Source organism: Dendrobates tinctorius, unplaced genomic scaffold, assembly GCF_039654945.1.
Source record: "Dendrobates tinctorius isolate UK_male_01 unplaced genomic scaffold, ASM3965494v1 ptg000154l, whole genome shotgun sequence".
NCBI lineage: Eukaryota > Metazoa > Chordata > Amphibia > Anura > Dendrobatidae > Dendrobates > Dendrobates tinctorius.
Window position 1 is genome coordinate 1,526,080 of NW_027361821.1, and position 26,342 is coordinate 1,552,421.

Sequence of the window (26,342 nt, forward strand, 5' to 3'; positions counted from 1 at the left end):
TCGTGTTCTGAATCCGTGTGACCACTGCTTGGCTACTGGGAGGAAAATAACTTTATTCTTCCTGGCAGCCTCCAACTTTCAGTCATGGAGGAGCAGCTTCAGTCACCGCTCAGTGCACAGTGAGTGGCAGCTGTAACCATGCCCCCATACTGACCGGCAGCCAGCTCTGTACTGATGCTCTGCTGAGACAGCTGTCAGTTAGTGCCTAGCATTCGTCCTACAAAGAGGTTATCCTCTACTAGGATATTGATGACATATGCTTAGTACAGGTCAAAAACATTTGATTGGTGGGAGGACAATACTAGACTCTCCACCAATCACCTGTTATCAGCTCTGGCAGCAGCTGGATATAAATAGTATTAAATTAATAGAAAATTGGCCCTCTTCCAATAGAATGCCACAATACTAATATGAAAATCACAAGTGTGTCACCTAGTAAGGTATTTCCCCAAAGAAACTAGGTGAACGCAGTGAAGACTAGAAAAAAAGTACCGTATATATAACTATAATTTTATTTGTACATAAACAACATTACAAAAACAGATTTTAAATGATAAAAATAGGTGTCTCTAATGTGAGAGACACAAGGACATTCAATCCAGCAGATGTAAGTAAAGACATCCTATGTGATACAGGATATCTCCTCATTTATACAAGAATACGTGTACACAATAGAAAAAGATATGGATGACAAGTATTGCTCTAAAGAGAGAATGGCCCATATATGCTGTCATAAGCAGCAATAAGATAATTAAAGCACATAGTGCATACAAATACCTATTAACTCAAGTGAGATGATGTTATCTTGTGGTAAGGAGATGAAAAGTTTGCTTGCATAGAAAGATGTATAGTACATTATTAATCAAATGTAACATAAGATAGGAATCAAAATATACTAATGTCATGTATGGATGTACTATTCAAGTGGCCAGCAAACATGAGAACCACTGTATATAATTGGAGACAGTAGAGACAACTGTGACAGCTGTATAGGTGAAGGATTAGAAGGCGTAAAATGCCCAGCATAAAGATTGCCACTTACTAGAATGAGTGTCTAAAGCTGGATGTGTCCTGAGTCTTTCTGCCCCGACGCACGTTTCGTCCACACTTACTCAGTATAATGAGCCCCATATATTGCTTCATACTGAATAATGGACCCCTGATAATGTTCCATACAGAATAATGGACCCCATATATTGCACCACCAAGAATAATGGGCCCCAAATAATACTCCATACAGAATGGGCCCCATATAATGCTCTATACGGAATAATGGATCCCATATAATGCTCCATACATACAAAAAATATATAATCAAACACTCACCTCTCCTCGTTCCTTGCTGGCCACAGCTCTGATCTCCTCAGCATCTCCTGACCCTCTGCACTGCTCATTGCAGAGGGCACCATGTAGTGATGTCATTGCGCCCTCTGTTCTGAGACGTCACAGAGTCAGAAGACGAGGAAGAGACTGGAGCTGCAGAGAACAGGGAGAGTTATTTCAAACAGTTTAAAGCACAAATGGGGGGCCTGGTGGCAGCATCTGGCACTGGGCCCCCCTGATTCAGTGGTCCCATAGCGTGCCAGTGTCCTTGATGGTGAGATGGTCCCCTGCTTGCTCAGGGCCCCGGCACTTGACCAGGTCCGCCAGGTGGTGATGCCGGCCCTAATCCTAAGTCATATTGCAATGCTCGTTAAAGGGTCAACTTATAGGATCACTGCTTTCAACAGGTGGCGCTATAGAGTTCTGATCCTCTTCTGCTCTGAAGAGGCAATTTGCATATTTAATTTCAAAGAGGAGCCTTGCACAGCGAATAAGCCTCCTTACATTGGAATGCCAGGGTCGGTATGTCACTCTCCACAAGGAGAAACGTTACCCTTTAGTCCTTAAAATATTCTTGAAAGGCAAGGTCTCACTGTCCAGTGAAAAATTAAAAAAAAGAGAGGAAAACCCTTTCTGCTAGGAAGATCAGAAAAGTAAAAGCTGCATTTTTTTTGGATGACATCCAAATACAGGCAAGAAACCATCTTGTGAAAAAAACGTCTGCTGCTTTAGAGGCTGCCAGGCACAGTGCAGAAGGTTTGTGAGATAGCAAGGTGGTTAAATGACTTCCAGCTGGGAAAGCAAGAAGCAACAAAGATATCAAACTGAGAAGTCATCTTTGCCCAGTACTCAGGACTAAAGATGCACATATTTACTATAAGGAATTGAAGAGCACCCCAATAAAAAAGAGCAGCCATTGTCAAGAAAAACATCTGCATAGAGCAAATAGTGCCAAGTAAAATGACACCAAATATACCAAGTATACACCTTATTATCAGCAGTAAGACTGGGCTGGTAGGAAAAGGTGGCCCACTAATGATGTTGCTAGCACTAATCATCCAAGACACATGCCACCCATTGTTAGGGTGCTGCTGGTGTACATTCAATGAAGCAGTCATTATCAATCAAAAGTATTAACAGTGCAGTTTACTTTATGTGTTTCAAAGTATTACAGCTTCTTCAGGGACTGCACTGTTATTACTTTCACTAGATTCTAACTCCTCGGTCGGATGTACTCCAGCAGCGCAGATCATCTGCTTTTTTCTTTTATAGAGATATTATTTGGGAACATATTTTTATGCACTTAAATAATAGCACTGGGGCCCACACATCTAAGCAACAAGTCAGTGATGGTGACCTATTCAAAATATGCCCTGGTGCACATAGGATTCTAGTTGTGGCCCTTTATGCTAAAGCTTAGGATGTGTTTGTAGTTGGGAAACTGCAAGCCACAAATTCTCATCCAACTTAGTGGAACGTCTGTGATGTCAGCTTTGACACAAACCTCCTCAGCTAACATCTCTAAGGACTCGTGCAGAAATCAGGGATCTTTATCATGCACAAAAAAAATGGCCTCAGTGTTTTGGATGAGATTTTCATCAGTGTTTGGTCAGTGTGTTTGTTTTTACCATCAGAGTTTGATCATTTTTTATTAAATAGCACACGGCTGGAAAACTAGTGGTGTATGATATTTTCACGGACCCATAGACTTGCATTGGCGAGTTTGACCAATGACTTGGATCAAAATCTGAAAGTGTCTGTGCTTTGGTATGGACCGCTCGATCTGGGAAAATACACAGAGGTGTGCACCTCCCCAAAGGGTGTACTAGGATTCAAGGAAAGAATTTGTGCATGAAAAACTAAAGGTTTGAATGAGCACTAATGCACTTGAAGTTCTGGTGTTACAAGTGACACCTCTGAGAGACGGCCATCTTTAGTATTATTGCAAGGTGCAATTAGGTTTTAAATGACAAATCGGATACAGTGCCTGTACTCACAAGTGTGATCATGTGCACCTAACGAAGCACAAAAGCACGGGCCTGCTCCTAATTGTGAAAATCTTATTGTCTCATTTATATTATTTATACAATGTTCAGAGATCCATGACATTTCTACTGTGGATATGAAAGAAACGCTCAGGCTCCAAGTGCTGTAGGTATAATTAATGGGGCTCATATCTGTCGCAGCAGCACATCAGGGAGTCATGGTGGCATCCATGAGGACTCTCATCTGATAATTGCCAGCACACTAATATTGTTTAGGTTTTATCCTGTTAATATTTCAATTGTTGTCTTTAAGGGTGTTGTAAAGAATACATTTAGTATCATTAAAATGAAAAGGTAAGCCTTAAAGTCCCCTTACACAATAGACTAACATCAGCTAATATCAGCAGGTTCAACTGACAGTCCACTGTAATATGTATGGGGGCTTACAAATTAATGTCAGATTTCGAATGACCAATCCTTTTGTTGAGGGCTCGCTCACATCATTGTAGTTATTGGACGAGTGCTATCCGATTAATAATTTTTATTTGATCATAAATAATCGGACCATTGTTATTTAATGGATCAGTGCTGATTATCAATTTTTTTCACTGACCGAATCTGTCTATGAAAAAAATTGCAGCATGCTGAAATTTCACCTGGAAATCGGAAATCACTCAGCCATTACAGTCTATGGGTGCGCGGAAAACTTTGGACTGCATAAGGATGACATATGAGTGCAGTCTGATTTCTGCGGATGGACAGAATGGAGAAGATGGAGAAATTTTGTTCCCCATCTGTTGTTCACCTTTTTTCATCCAAGAGAATCAGAACACACCAAGATGACATTCTGATTAAACTCAGATCAGAATTTGATTGGAGTATCATTACCATAATTAATTCTCTAGGAGGAGAGAATAGACGCGCGTGTGACCCTAGCCTCAAAGTGAAATAAGCCATCGCCATTGGCGTCTGGCAGCGGCTCTCTAGGAACGCGACGTTTCTACCTAAACTGAAATTCAGTTTTTGACCATATGTCAAGGCTCCTGTTGTATGAGAAAGGATAAAAAAACAAAATTTAGTGGGGAAAAATATTATATTAAAGGATTTTGATTAAAAAATATGACATATACCCTAAATTTATCTCCATGATCAAAATTGCTTATATCATATTTTTGAAACTTCCCATTTTCTCCAAACTTGGAAAATGTTAAATTGATGTTTACATTAGCCTTTATGACCACATATCACTAACAGCTACTGTTCACTATGGGAATAGTGGCCATAGCAGCAGCCATGATAGGATGTTTGTTATCATAGAGGAATAACAGCTTTTACACAATTTTAGTTAAATGGGAAACATTTGGATAAAACGTCATACAGTGGAGTGTAATATGTCTGCTACTGTATGCCATGATTTTCATTACAATGCAATAATAATAATTTCTGAAAGCAATAAGGTCTCATTCAGACTTCAGTGATTTTTCTCATAGGCAGCAAAATGGCTGATTTTCATCTGCTTTTTTAATCATATTATCATCCATCTTTGGTTGATGGAGCAGTTTTTGCCATGAGATTTTAATCAGGTTTTACTTGGGTATGTGAAGTTTTCTTAAGCTTCTCCTAGCAAACAATCTTGAAAATTGGACAGCACATGGATGGTACACGGATGATATCTAAGTGCTGTCTGATATTTTAGAGACTTGCATTCCCCAGTTTGACCTGTGATTCAGATGAAAATATGACATGTCTCCGAGTTTTGGTACAACAACAACGGACATTTTAGCAGCCCTCTAATTCTATCTGTGACAAACTCGAAAAGAACTTGTATGAGAAAGACTGGCATCTGAATGGGACCTTAGTCATATTTCAACTAGTGGGCGTGACAATTCCAAATCTGTTATGATGATACATTTACCTTTTTACATAGAACCAACTGGTGATCGAAGAGGAAGAACACTCTCTGTTGCTGGCGTCCATATGGCTGGTAAATCCATTGCATCTCTCCAGTGTAGATAAGTTCTGAACTTCTGTCCAGAATATCATCACCCTATGAAATACAGATACAAGTCATCAAAGACAGTGACAATTTCTAGGCATATAAACCATTACAAGTTATGACAACATTAAATAAGCCAAACGGAAAACATCAGGCTGTAGTAAAGTGATGACTTATCCATGTTTTTTTGCAATATTGATGTTATTCTATGCTGTGGGATGTATTACATGGAATGTTTGAGAATTAAATTCTGGCATTGTGGGTGACTGTATATCTTTACATTTATGCCACTGGACTGAAGAAATCCCAAGAACAAAAATAGAGTGAAAAAGATCATTATCAGATAATCATTAAAATCATCATCTTTATTTTCTATACATTTTACAATAGTTATCCCATAACAGATAAGTTGCCACCTTACTGTCTATAAAAGAGTTTATCAGAAAACACCAACATTATTGCATTTAATAAATAGGCTGGTTATCTACAGCAAGGCTTTCTTTCACCCAAGAAAAGGTACCAAGAAAAGGTACAGTTTTGCTCTAGCCCTGTATCTAGATATCTTGGCCACAAGGAAAGTGGCTTGTTGGAGAACCAACCAAAGGGCACCTAGTATTCAGGGAACATGGCCCGGTTAATCTTCCCATTGCTACACCCCTGATCCTCATTTATTAGCAGACTGGACAGCTACTACAAAGATAATTTTCCACACTCAAGGATGTGAGCATTACAAAAACAGTCCATGAGTGTCAATAGAACCATGAAGGGTGCTGCTGGGAGGTAAACATTTCCTTTTGGGTCACCAAAATGTTACAGTTGATTTTTGGGGTCCAAGGAAGGAGCTTCCTTTAAAAGAAAAAAACAAAACATGATTACCTAGCGTAGGAAACCTCTTCAATGATCAAATCAATTGTTCGCTCTCTTTTAATTAATAAGTAATGACTGATTTTTTATATTAAGTAATTATTTATTAACTTACATGGCATAGAAACAGACCAACTGAAAAAAAAAATCATCTGTTTTATACCAGATGGTTTTTCTGATGGTTATACAGCTGTTTTGATAGTTTAGAACTGTTTTATGACCATTTGGTGCTTTTATGCCAGCTCTTCCCTTTTCTCATGAAGTGGGCAGGCTTAGTGAAAGGGGGCATGGCCAATCAAGGGATGACAAATTCACTATAATTTTCACTAGAAAGTGGCAAAAAATGTAGCAGAAATCTACTACAGCTCAAATATAGAGCATAGATCAGATTTTTAACTCTCATGTAGGCTACTGAAGGAAACATCAGTCCCAAAAAATAGTTCTCTTAGTCTATTATATAAAAAAAAATTGCCCCAGACAATTTCAGTCCCTGGTATCATATCCTCACTACCACAAACTGAACAGGTTTAAAGTGAATTTGTCAGTAGTACCAACCCTTCTAAGCCGTCTACATGGGTTTGCAGGTCATTGGAAGCTGAATAAAATGATACCTTAATATCTGCAATCTGATGTGCTATTCCAGGGAAATCCGTGTTTTTCTTATATGCAAATAAGCTGTTAACACCTACGGGCCAGACACAGATCTCCTACAGAATCTGCCTGTAGAGCTTATTTTAAATGAAAGGGGGTATTACCAGTGTGAGACATTAAATGACTGACACTTTCCTCTAATGCTTTGCTCTCAAGCTTATACACAGCTCTACAGTGAGATCAGCACTAGCACAACAGAGGTAACACAGAACAGCAGAGCTAATACAGTACGAGAGTCGGCACAGTACAACAGAGCTAACACAGCAATGAGACAAAGTTCACATTGATTTAACTTCTATCTCACAGGCAGCCAGTGTGGGTGGAGGGGCAGTACAGGAGACACCACTGCATTAGTGTTAGCAATGAGACAAGCGTCAACTCTGCTGTGCTGTGTTGGTTATAATCAGGCGCAGCTCTGTAACAGAACTTGGCTTAAAAGTTCTTAAAAGAGAGAGATAAAGTTCACTTCTGGTTTACTGTGTCAGTTCTGAAATCAGTGCAGAGCAGTGTGTGATTTTAAGAGCAGTCTGTCAGTTATGACATATCTCACACTGGTAACACCTCCTTTCATTTAAAACCAGTTCTAGGGGCAGATTCTCAGAGAGATCTACCATACGTCTGGATCATAGATCTTAGCAGCTTATTAACATGTAAGAAACACTTGGATTTCTCTGGAATTAGACACAGGATCGCAGATATGAAGGTATCATTTTATTCAGCTTCCTATGACCTACATATCCATGTAAAAGGCTTAGGAGGGTTGATCCTACTGACATATTCCCTTTAAAGGCCCCGTCACACTAAGCGATCTCGCTAGCGAGATCACTGATTTTGTGTCACATCAGCGATCTCGCCAGCGAGATCGCTGTGTGTGACGGGGATCAGCGGCCGGCCCCCCTGCCGGTTATTGCTGATCGTGCTCGAGCGGCCTGGGCCGTTTTTCGATCGCTTTATCTCCCGCTGCCCAGCGCGCATCGCTGCGTGTGACAGCGAGAGACCAGCGATCAGCGACGCTGGACGCTGGTTGCTAATGTAAACGTCGGGTATCCAGGAGCCACGGCTCCTGGATACCCGCTATTTACCTTGGAAACCGGTGTACACGCTGGTTTCCAAGGTAAACGTCGGGTATCCAGGAGTCACGCGGCTCCTGGATACCCAACGTTTACATTAGAAACTAGCATCCAGCGTCGCTGGTCGTGATTGCTGGGGCTGTCTATGTGACAGCTCACCAGCGATCAGCCTAACGATGTCCCAGCGATCCCATCATGTCGGATCGTTGGTGGGATCGCTGGGACATCGATTAGTGTGACGGGGCCTTAAGTTTGCAAGCTGGACTCTTGTCTCTTTGACTAGGAACAATGTTTTAACCAATCTTGTCCAACGCCAATAAAACTTTGTAGTACTTTTACTAAATATAGTGTTTTGGTGCTTCTGACTGTCCTACTACGTAAAAAGCCTGGCACAAAAGTAGTTGCAATTTGATATATGCCCATGCACATCGATCACTGTCAATATTCATTACTAAAGTGATCAATTGATTACAATATTTACATATGAAGAATATTTCACAGTAAGTTTCCAGTAACAATATGATTGTAGTAACGTGAGCACTACAAATGTGTGCTGCATTTTTCGTGCTGTCACCATGTTCACCCTCTGATGCTAAAATCCCACCCTAGAGGTGGTTGCATCAACGCCTCGGAAGTAACAGCTTGGTAAATACAAAGAACTAAGCCATTAGAAAATTTCGATTGCTAATAACACTGTTCAGCCACATTGTATGAAAGGAGTTATTTACTTGTGGAGTGGGTGCAGTAATTCCTGATTTAGTGAGTGGCATTGCTGTGTTCTAATTAGGGACTCACAGACTGATTAGCACTGCAGGCGAGGGGGAGATCAGACGGGAGGGAAAGCAAATGCAACGTCTTTTTTTTCTTTTTTTTTTTTTACCAGGCTCCCTTTTTGATGCTTTCTGTTGTTTGAAATCCCTGTTGTAGTCTCTGACTTTATTTTCCTCAAGAGATTTGCTGATCAAGCTGGCCCTGTCTCCAGAACAGCATCTTAGCGGCACGATGCACGGTTTTCAGCCCAGCGTTTGATGTGAGAAGGCATGAAAAAAGGGCTTTTAAATGTGAGTTTCAATGCCTTACTGGAGAATCTGAACACACATGAAAGCATTCGAGTTGACAGCTATGTAGGCAGTTCTTCTATTATGCACAAAACCAGTTAACCTTTTTGCTGCTGGAAATAGCGGATCAACTCCGCGATGGTAGACCCTTGCTGGCTAATTGTTGATTTTGGTACTTGCAGAGATACTTTGGGACATACTACTTCCTTATAGACACAATGGTATATCATACTGTGTGTTAACTGATGGGGGGGGGCAAATTCACTTTCAGTCCAAGTATGACGACAAATCCCATCAGAGGAAAACAGGAAAACATTTCCTTCTGGATTCATGTCAATTTCTTAAAAATTTTTCATGTAGACATCTTCCAGAAAATATGCTCGTATCGTAAACTTGGCCAAAATACAACCATATAAATGCACCTATAGTGTTAATGCAAGTGAGATTTCCAAGTGCACATACATCTATAAAAATAGCACTTAAGCAACATAGAAATCAGGAGTAGCAAACTGCTGCCAAAACAACATGGTGTTAATATAATCACCCTGCGACAAGGCGACCAATAACATACGCTACTTGCACTTGTCTCTGCAGCAGAGCATTCAATTTGGTTTCAATTAGGATCTCCGGGGTTCTCAGCTGCCGGTCTTTGCTCCCTATCAGCTCCGCCGAGGATTATTCGGGGTGCAATGAAGCACACAGCTGTGACTCCCTATTTAGAGGGGACTGGCTCAGCCAGATAACAGATGCAGCTGGGAACACGTCATTTACACAAGGCTGGAGATACCAGGGTCTTCCAAGGGGAAAATTATTCCACATTGGTTCACATATTAACCTTGTAACCTTTGCTTTGAATAACATCCATTAATAAGATATATTTTCTTAGAGATGTTAGAAATATGGACAAAAATGAGAATGCAATAAATTAATTGGGTGAATTCTGCCTTAATAGCTAAAAATGGTGGCCATGTACAAACCTTCATTAATAAAGAGGTTGTCTGCTTACCCCCTGCTGCTCCAGAGCAGCATCTCCGCTGCTGTCTTTGTTGGCAAGGCTGCAGCGGTGACATCATGACAGCATGTGACCACTGCAGCCAATCACTAAGCTACCTGGGCATCACTGCTGAGTCCAATGATTGTCTGCAGTGGTGACATATCGACTACAGCATGACCCGCTGATGCCAATCACTGCACACAGCAGTGATGCAAAGATAGCTCAGTGATTGGTTACAATAGTCACATCCTCCAGCCATGATGCAAAGACTGCGATGGAGAAATAAAGCAAATTTTTGCCAATGTTGTAACTTTTTAATAAATCATACCTGTCAAGTAAAACAAAGGGAACTAGATGTCAAAGATGGTTGGACTCAACCACAGAGAAGACAGAACTGAAGGAGCATGTTATATATTGCCTCTTCTTCATGTCCCAGTAATCATGTGTTTGCAAGCTTCTGGGAGGTAGCATGGACCGCAGGGTCTTTGCAGATCTAGATCAGCTCAGCAGAAGCCTGAGGAAGGTGAATTAGCCCTGCAACTGGACCTAATAAATCAGCCCCAGTTACAAGGGAAATCAGCAATAGTAAAAATGTATTAAAAATGTTGAAATGACTCCAAAGGTCCTATATGAATGTATGGGGGCATAATAATGTATGAAATAAAAAAAATATAAGAAAATATATATATATATATATAATATATATATATCTCACATATATTGTAAGCTTGTGAGCAGAGCCCTCACTCCTCTTGGTATCTGTTGAATTATGTTGAATTATGTGTTTACTCTGTTATGCCATTATTTACTGTACAAGTATGCCTTGTAATGTAAAGTGCTGCGGAATATGTTGGCGCTATAGAAATAAATATTTATATATATGTATTGTAAGTTGGCCACCGTACAGGTCCTTGAGGGTAGATATGTGTCATCTGGGTTGGTAGTCTCGGTTATGTAAGCTTGGGAAACAGGCTCCAGCAGTGCTGAGAGAGTTAATAGGGCGTGTGAAGGGTTGGGTTTACAAGCTGTCAGAGAGATGGATGGGACTGGCTGCTTACATATCCCCACCCTGTAGCGTGGTACAGCAGAGAAAAAGGAGACCAGTTGTCTCATTCAGTGACTGAGAGTGGAGGTGAAAATTCCTCTGAAATGTAAAGTGCTGCGGAATATGTCGGCGCTATAGAAATAAAATTTATTATTATTACTGTGTTAAGAGCTGGACCGACATTGTACCATTGTATTTGGACTATTTTTGTTTTGCTTTCTTTCTTTATAGGGTTGGGGCTAGGAGCAATTATTTGTACTGGCAGCAACATTCTTTTCTCTCTCTCTCTCTCTATATGTACAGACATGGCCAAAAAAGTTGGCACCCTTGCAATTGTTCTTGAAAAATAAGTATTTATCCCAAATAAATTATGCAATCACACGTTTTGCAACACACATGTTTATTTTCTTCATGTGTGCTGAAATAACACAAAAAAGTGGGAAAAAAGGCAAATCCTTCACACTGCTTTTGTCTGTTTGCTATACAGAAAAAAAGAGCAGAAATACCTCTGTTCCACCCACTAGCTCAGAGAGAACTGAAATTTAGAAATAAAGTCTGCAGAGGAGAAATCTGGTGAAAAAATGCATGATACAAGTAATATAATGCCCAGAAAATGCATTATTCCTCATGTACACACACGACAGCTTATTTTAAAAAACTATCCTAAATGGCAGGTGCGCTTTAACTGTGAAGAACCCTTTCCAATAATGATGTCTAAATTAACATAGGCAAGCGTTCTTTATTTCAAAAGTGTCAGTCAGACAGCTCCAAGACTTCAGCAGATATCCAACTACCATGATCACAAATGTTCTCTACACAAAACTAAACTAATACTTTTAAAATAGATATATCTGTATTCTTAGTTTATTTATTATGATTACTTATATAACTCCAACATGTTACGCAGCGCTTCACAGACATCAACATCACTGCCCCCCTTGGAGCTCACAATCTACATTGCCAATCTGTATGTTTTTGGCATGTGGGTGGAAACCGGAGGACCCGGAGGAAACCCACGCCAACACTGGGAGAACATACAAACTCCTTGCAGATGTTGTCCTTGGTGGGATTTGAACCCAGGACTGCAAATCAATAGTGCTAACCACTGAGCCACCGTGCTGCCCATAATTTTTTTAAATAGTATCATTATCAGTATCATGATATGTGCCTGACTCATGAAGTCATTTAGTTTATTCCTACAGCCAACTACACACAGTGATTGCATATAAAGTACATAAAGCCAAAAAGTTTCTTTTGTGCCAAAAAAAAAGTATTTTGTAAGAACCGATTTCCTATGAGAATACAGAGTGGTAAAATTCTGCAATAAATGTTTAAAAATCTAAGGCATAATTAATTTGTAAGCGATTTAATTAGACGCACTAATGAATTAAATTACTTTGATTTCTTGCTATAAAAACAGAAAGCAAGAAAGAAAATGGATAATAAATTTTCATGTAGTAAAAGAAAAAAGTTGTAAATGTGTAGAGAGATAAAGACATAGATAAACGAGAAGGTTAGAATCCAAGAAGAACATTAGCAAGGAAAAGATACAACATACCCAGAGACAATGAATGAATGGTAGAGGGAGCAGAAGAAAATGATAAAAGAGTTAAATACAGGACTGAGAAGAGAATAAGAGAAGGGGAAGGGGATAGACAGAGCTTTACTAACACTATAGAGGGAAGTGAAGCAAATGCAAGAGTCTTGTTACCGTATATACTCGAGTATAAGTTGACCCGTGTATAAGCCGACCCCCCCTAATTTTGCCATAAAAAAATGGGAAATCTTGTTGACTCGCGTATAAGCCTCGGATGGGAAATGCAACAGGTACTGATAAATTTCAAAAATAAAAATAGACACCATAAGATGCTCCATAAAGTTCATGATGGGCCCCATGAGATGCTCCATACAAAAATATGCCCCATGTAATGCTGCACAAAGGTTAATGATGGCCCCATAAGATGCACCATATTAAAATATGCCCCATATAATGCTGCTGCGATTACAAAAAAAAAAAATGACATACTACTCATCTCTCGTTGCTGCCCGCTGCTCCTCAGCATCGCCGGCTCTCTGCAATGACTGTTCAGGCAGAGGGTGCGCATTAACCACGTCATCATGCCCTCTGACCTGAACGTCATAGCCAGAGGACCCGGAGACACAGCGCGGCGGTGGAACGGGGACAGGTGAATATCGCATGGCTCACCCTCCCTCCAGTGCCACTCACCCTCCTAGCGCTGCATATCAGTCCCTGCATCTCGGGCGCTGTCATCTCTCTTCCTCTCTTCCTTCCTGTGCTGAGCGGTCAGTGATACCACTCATTAAAGTAATGAATATGCGATTCACGCATATGGGAGTGGAGACGCGTGCATATTCATTACTTTAATGAGCGGTACCACATGACTGCTCACCACATGAAGGAAGACAGGAAGAGAGATGCCGGCGCCCTAGATGCAGGGACTGATATGCAGCGATGACACCAGGAGGGTGAGTATGATGTCTTCTGCTCCCCCGCTGGCAATGACTGGTGTATAAGCAAAGAGGAGCGTTTTCAGCACAAAAAAATGTGCAGAAAATCTCGGCTTATACACACGTATATACGGTATTTGAGTGAACAGAAGAGCCAAAAGGAAAGTGAAAATTACAGACAAAAGAGTGAGATATAAATTGAGTAAGCTTACATGGCGGCAGAGAGGGAAAGAAATATTACCCTAATTGGAACAATTGGCAAACATTTAAGTGCTGCCAACATCAGTTCAACTTATTTAACTTTTAACTTCACAGATAAAAATAGAAAATGTTCTTGCTAACCTCCCAGTCCAGGACTGAAGCTTGCCACTGTGCGATTTTGTCGATATTCTCCAGTCTCCTCTTCCTCTCGTTGATCTGTTGAGTGACGTTCCTCATAACCGCTAGAGCTGCTGCCACATACCTGTAATCACTGAAAATACAAAAACAGAAAATATTTCTTTAATTGCAAAGCGATTTAATTTGCATAAAATAATAGGCTGACATTAGTTTGATTTATGTTGGGGGGGGGATACATAGAGAATTTTAAAAATTATAAATAAGCCACCACCGAAGGTTTCTGGCAGTGGGCTACTTCCCTCTTACCAATCAAAACAGATGCATGTTTGGCAATACGAGTATGCCCAGTTTAAGAGTACATAACCATGGGATTCTGTGCAATTTCGGCGGCAGAAAATACACAGCAAAATACTCAGCAGCAAAAACTGATTCAAATTTTATTGCAGTAATGCTAGGGTTTTGCTCTGAATTAGTCAATTTAAGCTGCAGATTTTCTCTACAGCATGAGCATGAGATATTATGAATTGTCATTCACAATGCTATTCCTGAATATGCAGCAGATTTTCTGTCCACAAGTCCTCAGTAGTAGGTTAGTTGCATATACAACTCGGACAAAGCCCTCCACTAATGGTAGGTGCACACTTTTCTTCATTGAGTTTTCTGAGCAGAAACTGAGCGGAAACTCAAAGTTTTTAAAGCGTAGTGGGATTTAGAGGTTAATTATGGAGAGTTTCCGCTTAGTATATGCTTCAAAAATCTCACTGTGCCAAAGCCTAAGGGACCTTACATAGTAAGTGACATAATCAGTAATAGTTGAAAAAAGACAAATGTCCATCAGGTGCAACTGATGGATTATTGGTACCACCATAATGCATGAACCAATCTGCCATCAAAGAGCTAATTTTCCTTTCTGATCCTAAGTTTCAATCGAATGACTCAACAATCAGAATAATAATTTTACACATCTACACAAGTATTTCTTATTCTTTTTTTAAAAATGCAGCTAAGTTTATCGCAAAGCATTGATTGTTGTTCTGGTGATAAGCTCCTGAGGTTGGCTGTTCTACAGATTAGTAGTTCTTATGGTAAAAAAAGTCTGTCTCCTTTGGAAATTGAACTTTTTTTTGCCAGATGGAGGGAACCTCTTTGTCTTTTAAGTAGGTTATAGATTAAACATCTTTTGACAATATTTCTTAAATGGGTGATTTATATACTTGCACACGTTAATCATGTTATCCTTTGACTCTTTCATCAAGGGCATCCTTACTATGAACTAGTGCCCAGAACTGAACTGCATGTTCCAGATATTGCATGAGTGCAATGCGAGAAACTCACGCGAGTCTCTCGTCTCAATACCCGGCAGCAGCGGGTGGTTCGGACCGGAGCGTTCAGCTGCATAGAAAGATATGCAGCCGCACACTCTGGTCCCGAGTGCCGGCGGCAGTGTCGGGTATTGAGGCAAGAGACTCGCGCGAGTTTCTCGCATTGCACTCGCAAGTGTGACCCCGGCCTAATGCTTTGTAACGTCCCTATCTCATATGCTCATAACTCTCTTAATACATCACAATATCCTGATGGCCTTAAAAGCAGCTGATTGACATTGCATGCTGTTACTGTATATATTCTGTGATCTACAAGTGCACCCTGATCCTTCTTTACAAATGACTCTCCTAGTTTTACTGACATTAGAACATATGGTGCTTTCACAGGTAACTTAGCCCAAATGCATAAATTTATATTTATCCACATTGAACATCTTCTACCAAATGGGTGCTGAAACACTCAATTTGTCCAAGTCAGTAGATTATGAACATCTTCAATATTAACTTTATTATACTACATAGCTTGTTGTTATTTGCAAAATTAGAAACACTATTAATCGTTTCTTCAATATCATTAATAAATAAGTTGAATAATAGCCGACCAAGCATTGAACCTTGGGATACATCACTTATAACTGGAGACCAGAGTAGCAGTCATTCACCACAACTCTCAGGGTTCACTATTTAGGTACTGTCACACTTAGCGATGCACCAGTGATCCCGACCAGCGATATGACGCGGTCAGGATCGCTGGTGCATCGCTAAGTGGTCGTTAGTGAGCTGCCACACAGGCAGATCTCACCAGTGACAACGCAGGGTTCGGGGGTTGCTACTTACCTGTCACACTAGGCGATCCTGACGTCCTCCTGCCCGCGTCCACGCGTCGCTCGTCTCTCCACAGGAAGCGCCACAGGAAGCTGACAACGAGAAATGGTCCAGGACGTTCTCGCGCGATCAGCGATAACCAGCGGGGCAGCGGTCGGAGGTAAGTATCACACACAGTGATATCGCTTGCAATATCGCTATAACGTCACAAGTTATAACGATATTGCTAGCAATATTGCTTAGTGTGACAGGCCCTTTTGAGTCAGCTTTTAATCCAATTACAAACATACCTTTTGAAATAATAGACCTTAAAGAGGATATCTGGGACTTTAAAAAAGACATGTAATTGTAAATAGAGGCAACTACCTGTCTGTTGCCGGTCATGGACCGCTCCTGCCAGAAATTCAGCTGCTCCCTGTCAACAGAGCAGCAGTTTCTCTTCCTGTTGACAGGGCAGGACTACTGGCATCATGTTGATTGACAGCTGACTTTCCCCAATTAGGCATCAGGAGTCGGCTGTCAATCTGCATGAAACTAGTAGTCCCACCCTGTCAACAGGAAAAGAGACTGCTGCTCTGTTAACATGACATCAGAATAAGTCTGTGACCGGTTTCGGTTTGAGCCAGCTGAGAACAGCACCAGGCATAACAGGCAGGAAGGTAGGAACTACCTGACTGTTAGTGCTTAGGCTCTTTTAAACTCCTTAGTGACAGAGCCAATTTGGTACTTAAAGACCAAGCCAATTTTTACAATTCTTACCACTGTCACTTCATGAGGTTATAGCTCTGGAACGCTTCAATGGATCCCACTGATTCTCAGACTGTTTTTTCATGACATATTGTACTTCATGTTAGTGGTAAAATTTCTTTGATATAACTTGTGTTTATTTAGGAAAAAAGCAAAAATTTGTCAAAAATTGTGAAAATGTAGCAATTTTCAAACTTTTAATTTTTGTGCTCTTAAATCAGAGTCATATCGCACAAAATAGTTAATAAATAGCATTTCCCACATGTCTCCTTTACATCAGAACAATTTTGGAAGCATTTTTTTGGTTAGGACATTATAAGGGTTAAAAATTGACCAGCAGTTTCTCATTTTTCCAACAAAATTTACAAAACCATTGTTGTGAACTCATTTTCTGGTTTACTTCTGGTGAGGGTGGTGGAGCTGGCTGTGTTGACAGAGGAGTCGTGAGTTCTCCATCCGGGCTCCCTCTAGTGGTGACAGTAGGTAATGAAGCTGATCTAAATGGCAGATACCTGCCACCTGAGGAGGAGGACTGTGAGTGGACATCAGGAGTCTCTGACTGGATTTAAGACAGCCGACTCCCTAATTTTGTGCTGGTGATTTTTCCCTGCCCTGAGGTTCTGGTTTCCAGTTCTGTTCCTGCCTTCTCAAGCCAAGTGTGCTCTGCTATTTTTTCACATGAGATTTGGTCTGGTTTACTCAGTTTTTGTGGTCAGCCAGCCCCTGCTGGTTTCCATTCTTATGTTTCTGTTTATGCCAGTTTGCTTTTTGTCCCTGATTAGATTGGTCTCTTTTTGCTCTGTCTTCAGAATATACCAGAGTGCTGATATAGGGAATTGAAGTCTAGCAACTTCAGGGTTTTTGTTAGCAGAAAGTGTTGGACATTTTTTGGCAGGGTTTTGTGCGTGATTGCAGACAGCATCTTTCCTTTCCTGTCCTTTCTAGTTAGTTTGGGCCCCATTGCTTGCTCAGCCTATCTTTCTGTGTTTGTGTTTTCATCTTGTCTCACCGACAATACATGTTTGGGGGCTGTCTATTGCTTTGGGGTCTGTTCTGGGGCAGTTTAGATTTTTCTTTCTTGCTTTAGGCTTATTTAGTTCTCTGGCTGTGACGAGGCCTCTAGGATCATCGTAGGTACGCTCCACAGCTTCTGCTAGTTGTGTGGATAGGATCAGGGGTCTGCAATCCGCTTAGTTTCCAACCTCTCTGGCTTTCTGTGGCTTAGCTTGTTTTTGTTTTTCCCCTTGGTGACTCATTCAAAACAGAATCACCAGCCATACCGCAGATTCTAGGGTACTCAAAAGCAGGAAAAAAAAAAAAATTGTAAAAAAAAAGTTTCAGAATTTTTTTTTTATATGTATTTTTTCCTTTTTCTCCGGGGCCTTAGGAGGATTTTTTCCTTAATGGAGATTAAGCAATTGTCTGATCATGTGGAGCACCTCGCTGCTAAAGTGCGGGGAATTTCCACCTATCTCGCTCAATCCCATGCTGTTGAACCAAAAATCCCTACTCCTGATGTGTTTTCTGGGGATCGGTCTAAATTTTTGAATTTTAAGAATAATTGTAAATTATTTCTTGCCTTGAAGCCTAACTCATCAGGGAGCTCTGCGCAGCAGGTTAAAATTGTCATCTCCTTGCTGCGCGGCGATCCCCAGGATTGGGCATTTTCTTTGACACCTGAAAATCCTATTCTCACTAATGTGGATGCATTTTTTCAAGCCTTGGGGTTGTTGTATGATGAACCTAATGCTATTGATCAAGCGGAGAAAGCCCTATTGGCATTGAACCAGAGTCAGGATTCTGCAGTTATACTGTCAAAAATTCCGAAAGTGGGCGGTCCTTACTACATGGAATGATGGTGCCTTGGCAGCTCTCTTTCGCAAGGGTTTATCAGAAACCATAAAGATATTATGGTGGGATTTTCTGTTCCCTCTGGTCTTGACGATCCTATGTCATTAGCCATTCAAGTTGATCGGCGTTTATGTGAACGTAACACTACACGAGAGGTGTTGCCACATTTTCAACAAATGTCTGAACCTATGCAATGTGATAGAGTTTTGTCAAGGGTGCAACGTCAGGAGTATAGAAGGCGTAATAAGCTATGTTTTTTCTGTGGAGATGCCTCTCATATTATTTCTGTCTGCCCTAAACGAGAGAAATGTTTTGCACACACATTTACTGTGGCTGGCGTACAACCTAAGTTTCTTTTGGCAATTACTCTGATCTGCTCCTTATCCACATTTTCCGCCAAGGCTTTTGTGGATTCAGGAGCGGCTTTGAATCTGATAGATTTGGATTTTGCTAAACATTGTGGTTTTCCCATGATACCTCTGCGGACGCCTATTCCTTTGAGGGGTATTGATGCTACTCCTTTGGCAGAGAATAAACCTCAGTTTTGGACCCAGGTGATAATGCGGGTCACCCCAGACCACCAAGAAAATTGTAGATTTTTGGTACTGCATAATTTGCATGATACTATTGTTCTGGGTTTTCCCTGGTTGCAAATCCATAATCCAGTTTTGGATTGGAAATCTGTGTCTGTGGTGAGCTGGGGCTGTTGGTGTGCTCTTGGTGACACTCCTGTTTTCTCCACCTCTCCCCATTCTCATGATGTTCCTGACTATTTGGCTGATTTTTATGATGTATTTAGTGAGAGTAAGTCTGAGTCCCTGCCTCCTCATAGGAGTTATGACTGTGCAATTGAGTTGAGGCCTGGGTGTAAATTTCCCAATTCCCAAGGGTCGGCTTTTCAATTTATCTGTACCTGAACACGAGGCTATGCGATCTTATATTAAGGAGTCGTTGGAGAAGGGTCATATTAGACCATCCTCTTCACCCTTAGGTGCAGGGTTTTTTTTTCGTGGCTAAGAAAGATGGTTCATTAAGGCCTTATATTGACTATCGTTCCCTTAACAAGATTACGTTTAAATATCAGTATCCGTTACCCCTGATTTCTGATTTATTCTCCAGAGTTAAAGGTGCCTGCTGGTTTACTAAGCTTGACCTCAGGGGGGGCGTATAATCTTATTCGCATCAAGCATGGGGATGAGTGAAAGACGGCGTTTAATACTCCAGAGGGACATTTTGAGTACCTGGTGATGCCTTTTGAGCTCACTAATGCCCCTTCTGTCTTCCAATCCTTCATGAATTATATTTTCCGGGACTTTGTGGATAAGTTTTTGATCACTTATTTGGATGATATTCTGATCTTTTCCAGTGATTGGGATTCTCATGTGGAACATGTTCGGACTGTGTTCCGGATTTTGAGGGAGAATTCCCTGTATGTTGAGGGATCAAAATGCCTTTTTGGTGTACAGAGGATTTCATTTTTGGGATTTATTTTGTCTCCGTCAACTATTGAAATGAACCCAGCCAAGGTACAGGCCATTTCTGATTGGATTCAGCCCACTTCTTTGAAGGCTCTCTAGAAGTTTTTTGGGTTTTGCTAATTTTTATCGTAAATTTATAGCTAATTTTTCTGGTATTGCTAAGCCACTGACTGATCTGACTAAGAAGGGCGCTGATGTGCTGAATTGGTCTCCAGAGGCTGTTTTGGCATTTCAGGAGCTGAAGCGGAGGTTCACATCTGCTCCGGTTTTACGGAAACCTGATGTCTCACTTCCATTTCAGGTAGAGGTAGATGCTTCGGAGATTGGTGCAGGAGCTGTTTTGTCCCAAAAAGATCCGGTGACTTCTAAAATGAATCCCTGTGCCTTGTTTTCCCGTACGTTCTCCCCATCTGAACGCAATTATGATGTGGGGAATCGGGAATTATTGGCCATGAAATGGGCATTCGAGGAGTGGAGACATTGGTTGGAAGGAGCTAGACATCAAGTTATGGTCCTCACTGACCACAAGAATTTGATTTACCTGGAGTCGGCCAAACGCTTGAATTCTAGACAGGCTAGGTGGGCCTTGTTTTTCACGCATCTTGATTTTGTGGTCTCCTTTCTTCCGGGCACTAAGAATGTTAAGGCAGACGCCCTTTCTAGGAGTTTCTTTGCTGATTTTCCTATTGTGACCAAACCTACTACCATCCTAGGTGAGGGGGTAGTTCTTTCTGCCATCTCGCCCGATTTAAGACGTGCCCTGGAAGAATTTCAGGAGGACAAACCTGTGCATTGTCCTATGGGAAAATTGTATGTTCCTGACCAGTGGAGGAAGAGAGTGATGTCTGAAGTTCATTGCTCTGCGTTGGCTGGTCATCCAGGTATTTTTGGTACCAGACATTTGGTGAGTCGGTCTTTTTGGTGGCCCGCCTTATCTCGTGATGTCAGGAATTTTGTGCAGTCCTGTGGGACTTGTTCCCGGTCTAAACCCTGTTCTCATTCTAGTGGGTTGTTGATCCCCTTGCCGGTGCCCAAGAGGCCATGGACCCATATCTCAATGGATTTTATTTCTGATCTTCTTGTCTCTCAGAGAATGACTGTTATCTTGGTGATTTGTGATAGATTTTCGAAGATGGTCCATCTTGTACCACTCCTAAAGCTGCCATCTTCCTCAGAGTTGGTGCCCTTGTTTTTACAACAGGTGGTTCGGTTGCATGGGATTCCTGAGAACATTGTGTCGGACAGAGGAGTCCAGTTTGTCTCCAAATTTTGGAAAGCTTTTTGTTCCAAGCTGGGAATTCAGTTATCCTTCTCTGTGTTTCACCCACAGACCAATGGGCAGACTGAGAGAACAAACCAGACTTTGGAGTCCTATTTGAGATGTTTTATATCTGCTGATCAGGATGATTGGGTCTCATTTTTGCCCTTGGCCGAATTCGCCCTAAATAATAGAGCTAGTTCTGCCACATTGATGTCGCCCTTTTTCTGTAACTTTGGGTTTCATCCTCGATTTTCTTCAGGGCAAGTGGAATCTTCATCCTGCCCAGGTGTTGACACTGTGGCAGAGAGAATGCAGCAGATTTGGGACCAAGTGGTGGATAAATTGTCCTTCTCTCAAGAAAAGGCCCAGCAGTTTTCCAACCGGCATAAGACCATTGGTCCCCGGTTTAAAGTGGTGATATGGTTTGGTTATCGTCAAAAAATATCTCTATGAAGGTTGCGTCTCCAAAGTTCAAACCAAGATTTATTGGACCTTACAATATTTTGGAGATTCTTAATCCGGTTTCTTTTCGATTGGCTCTTCCTGTTACGTTTAAGATCTATAACGTGTTTCATAAGTCGCTGTTGAAGAGATATGTTGAGCCAGTAGTTCCTATGGCGGCACCTCCTGACCCCGTGTTGGTTGAAGGTAATGTGGAATATGAGGTAGAGAAAATACTGGATTCTCGTCTGGCTAGATGGAGACTCCAGTATTTGGTCAAGTGGAAGGGTTATGGCCAGGAGGACAATTCTTGGGTCTCTGCCTCTGACATTCATGCCAATAGATTGGTTCGTGCTTTTCAACGGGCCCATCCTGATAGGCCTGGTGGCGTTGATGAGGGTTCGGTGACCCCTCCTCAAGGGGGGTACTGTTGTGAACTCATTTTCTGGTTTACCTCTAACTTCTGGTGAGAGTGGTGGAGCTGGCTGTGTTGACAGAGGAGTCGTGAGTTCTCCATCCGGGCTCCCTCTAGTGGTGATAGTAGGTAATGAAGCTGATCTAAATGGCAGAGACCTGCCACCTGAGGAGGAGGACTGTGAGTGGACATCAGGAGTCTCTGACTGGATTTAAGGCAGCCGACTCCCTAATTTTGTGCTGGTGATTTTTCCCTGCCCTGAGGTTCTGGTTTCCAGTTCTGTTCCTGCCTTCTCAAGCTAAGTATGCTCTGCTATTTTTTCACATGAGATTTGATCTGGTTTACTCAGTTTTTGTGGTCAGCCAGCCCCTGCTGGGGCTGTGCGGAATTTCCATTCTTATGTCTCTGTTTATGCCAGTTTGCTTTTTGTCCCTGATCAGATTGGTCTCTTTTTGCTCTGTCTTCAGAATATACCAGAGTGCTGATATAGGGAATTGAAGTCTAGTAACTTCAGGATTTTTGTTAGCAGAAAGTGTTGGACATTTTTTGGCAGGGTTTTGTGCGTGATTGCAGACAGCATCTTTCCTTTCCTGTCCTTTCTAGTTAGTTTGGGCCCCATCGTTTGCTCAGCCTATTTTTCTATCTGTGTTTGTGTTTTCATCTTGTCTCACCGACAATACATGTTTGGGGGCTGTCTATTGCTTTGGGGTCTGTTCTGGGGCAGTTTAGATTTCCCCTTTTCTTGCTTTAGGCTTATTTAGTTCTCCGGCTGTGACGAGGCATCTAGGATCATCGTAGGTACGCTCCACAGCTACTGCTAGTTGTGTGGATAGGATCAGGGGTCTGCAATCAGTTTAGTTTCCAACCTCTCTGGTTTTCTGTGGCTTAGCTTGTTTTTGTTTTTCCTCCTTGGTGACTCATTCATAACAACCATTTTTTTAGGGACCACCTCACATTTGAAGTGAGCTTGGGGGGTCAATATGGCAGAAAATACGGAAAAGTGACACCATTCTAAAAACTGCACCCCTCAAAGTCATATTCAAGAAGTTTATTAACCCTTTAGGTGCTTCGCAAGAACTAAAGCAATGTGGATGGAAAAAATGAACATTTTTTCACAAAAAATTTACTTTGGAACCAAACTTTTTTATTTTCACAAGGGTTTTGGGAGAAAATGAACCACAAAATTTGTTGTGCAATTTCGTCTTAGCATGCCGATACCCCAAATGTGGCGGAAAGCCACTGCTTGGGCGTATTGCAGGGCTCAGAAGGGAGGGAGCCCTGTTTGACTTTTTGAATGCAAAATTGGCTGGAATCAATGGCGGGCATCATGTCGCGTTTGGAGACCACCTGATGCATTTAAACAGTGGAAACCCCTCAATTCTATCTCCAACCTTAACACAGCCGTAACCCCAACCCTAACCCCAACAAACCCCTAACCCTAATCCCAATCCTAACGCTAACCACAACCCTAATCCCAACACCACCCTAACCCCAACACCACAATGCTAACCAACACAACCTCAACCCCAACACAATCCTAACCCCAACCCTAGCCCAACCCTAACCCTAGCCCCAACACAAACCCTAGCCCAGCCTTAATCCTGGCTCTAACCCTAGCCCAACCCTAACTCTAGCTCTAACCCTAGCCCCAACCCTAACCCAAGCCCAACACTAACCCTAGCACACCCCTAACCCTAGCCCCAGCCTTAACCCTAGCTATAACACCAACTATAACCCCAACCATAACCCTAATGGAAAAATGGAAAAATAATTTTTCTTTAATTTTGTTATTTTTACCTAACTAAGGGGATGTTAAAGGGTGTTTTGATTTACTATTTTTTTCTATTTTGATCACTGTGATAGGATCTATCACAGTGATCAAAATGAACCAGTAGGAGAAATCTCCTATTGTTGCCGGTTGCCAGATGGCAAATCTTGGTGGGCGTACTGCGCATGCGCCCACCATTTTTTTCCCAGAAGAAGACCCGAGGGCCAGGGGACAGAGCCGAAGGGACCCGGGGGAAATCACAGGTACCGGGAGGGTTTGGGGGACCCCATTTCTCTCTCCTCTGATGTGCTAGATTATATCAGAGGAGAGAGAATTATATGGGAAAGCTGACTTTTTTTTGTTGCGGTTGCCGTTATTCTGTCAATATTCTGTCTCAGCTACTTCCGGAGATTTTCCGGTGCTTGGGGGCACTATAACCTTATTTCTAAGTGCTGGTAAAAAGCGGCGCTGAGGAATAAATACTTTTAACTGCTACGGTTAAAAGATGTATCGGCGGTCGTTAAGGGGTTAGGCAGCAGAGAGCTGGCTGTCAATCAGCATGAAACTAGTAATCGCACCCTTTCAACAGGAAAAGAAACTGCAGCTCTGTTGATATGATGTCAGGATAAGTCGGTGACTTGTTTGTGCCAGCTGAGAACGGTGGCGGGCACAACAGGCAGGTCGGTAGCAACTACCTGACTGTTAGTGCTTAGGCACTTTTTTTTTAAAGTATCAGATATCTCCTGTAATTTAACAATTTGGCATCTATATAGGACAGTATCAAACAACTTTGAAAAGTCCAAAAACACGGTGGCTCTGATTTATTAAACTATTGCTGCATAAAACAATTTGAAAATTCACAAAATGTTCACAAAATTCACAAAATGTTTGTGCATCTCAAAGTTGTGGAAAAATTTCCTGACTATTGATGTTTTCAAAGTGGGCAGAGATGCACGGAGCATATACATACAGATACAGGCATACACAAAGCACATACATGCATACACAGAGCACATACATACAAAGACGTGTATACATAGAGCACATACATATAGAGACATGCTGCATACACAAAGCACATACCGTACATACAGAGACATGCATACACGGAGCACATACATACTAACACACACACACATGCACACTGTAGAATAGTTACTGGGCTGTCTCATCTTCTTCAGCTCACCTAGACTCCTGTTTCCTACAGGACCTCTGTTGACATCATGGTTCCATAACACCAGAAACTACACTGATTATGCTATTATCAATGTAGTTTCTGTAGGAAACGCTGGGGGCCCCGAAGGTAATTGCCAACATGCTTATCTGCCACAGCATTATTGACCCTGAAATATCCTGCTCTAGTTGTGTATGTATACATTTGGCATACCGTGCACAGAAGGAAACATCCAATCCTAATATTCATTAAACAATAAAAAAATTATAAAAGGTAAAAAAAAAGTTAAGTGCCGTACTTAGAGCTCTTCAACTTCTGCATTCAACTCCAGTATTGTAGCGCCCACTTTTCTTACAAACCACTTGGACACACCACTTTCACACATAAAAATAAATGTGAAAAACTGAGTTTTACAAAATAGCGAGTTGTTGCTGTTCGAGAGACATGCATTTATATGTAACTATAATTGCATCTTTTTCAGCAATATCGTTTGCTCTAATGATTGCTTAATTTTTCTACAATGTTGGCATTATTTATCTATTTATATAATTGCCTTGTAATGTTTCATTTCCTGTTCTGTCCAGATGTCATCGTATTTCAGAATTCCAAGAGGAGGAAGTTCACCGACCGCCATATTGGGACACCCAAGTGATGGGTGTCTCAATATGAAAACTGCTTCTGGTACCAACCTATTGCGCGGTACCACCAGTGGAACACCTTCGCACCACACACACACATACACTCTATACGCCGTACGCACCACACACAGTCACACACACTCACGCAGCCTCTTGCACGGTATCACCAGCGGAACACCATCGCGAACATGCTGCTGCCAGGATCAGCTGAATGATTCACTGACTGCTGCCATCTTTGTACAGGAGGAGCGCATGTGCAGTTTTAATGTGACCACCGCTATCTGTCTGCACAAAGATGGCGGATGTCTGATTTACAGCGCCTGCGCAAATTACGTGCAGGTGCAGTGAATCATTCGGCTGATCCCAGCGGCAGATGCGCGACGTGTCTACAGGCAGAGGAAGCCAGTCACATCAAAGGGGTTTTGCCACAAACGAAAGTTCATTTTAAAAATTGACTGTGTCTGACTGTGTACGGAGCATACCTCATCTCCTGGGCAGGTGAGGAAGCAAAAGACAATACTGAGATTACAGCAGGGGATCACAGAGGATTCATTTTGTGAGGTAAAATATTTCACTGACTGTTTTTAAAAAATATTTTACCTCACAAACATGTATTCTCTGCGATCTC

At 41.6% G+C, this 26,342-nt stretch overlaps 1 protein-coding gene across 5 annotated transcripts in view; it reads right to left on the reverse strand.

Moving 5' to 3' along the window:
* ARHGEF9 (Cdc42 guanine nucleotide exchange factor 9) overlaps positions 1-26,342 on the reverse strand; it is a 489,098-nt gene that overhangs the window by 26,293 nt on the left and 436,463 nt on the right. For all 5 annotated transcript variants that reach the window (XM_073547557.1, XM_073547558.1, XM_073547560.1 and 2 more), the window contains 2 exons: positions 13,798-13,927; positions 5,224-5,355 (listed from right to left, as the gene is read on the reverse strand). In XM_073547557.1, the coding sequence (XP_073403658.1) occupies positions 5,224-5,355; positions 13,798-13,927 (262 nt within the window). The remainder of the gene's footprint in view (positions 1-5,223; positions 5,356-13,797; positions 13,928-26,342) is intronic.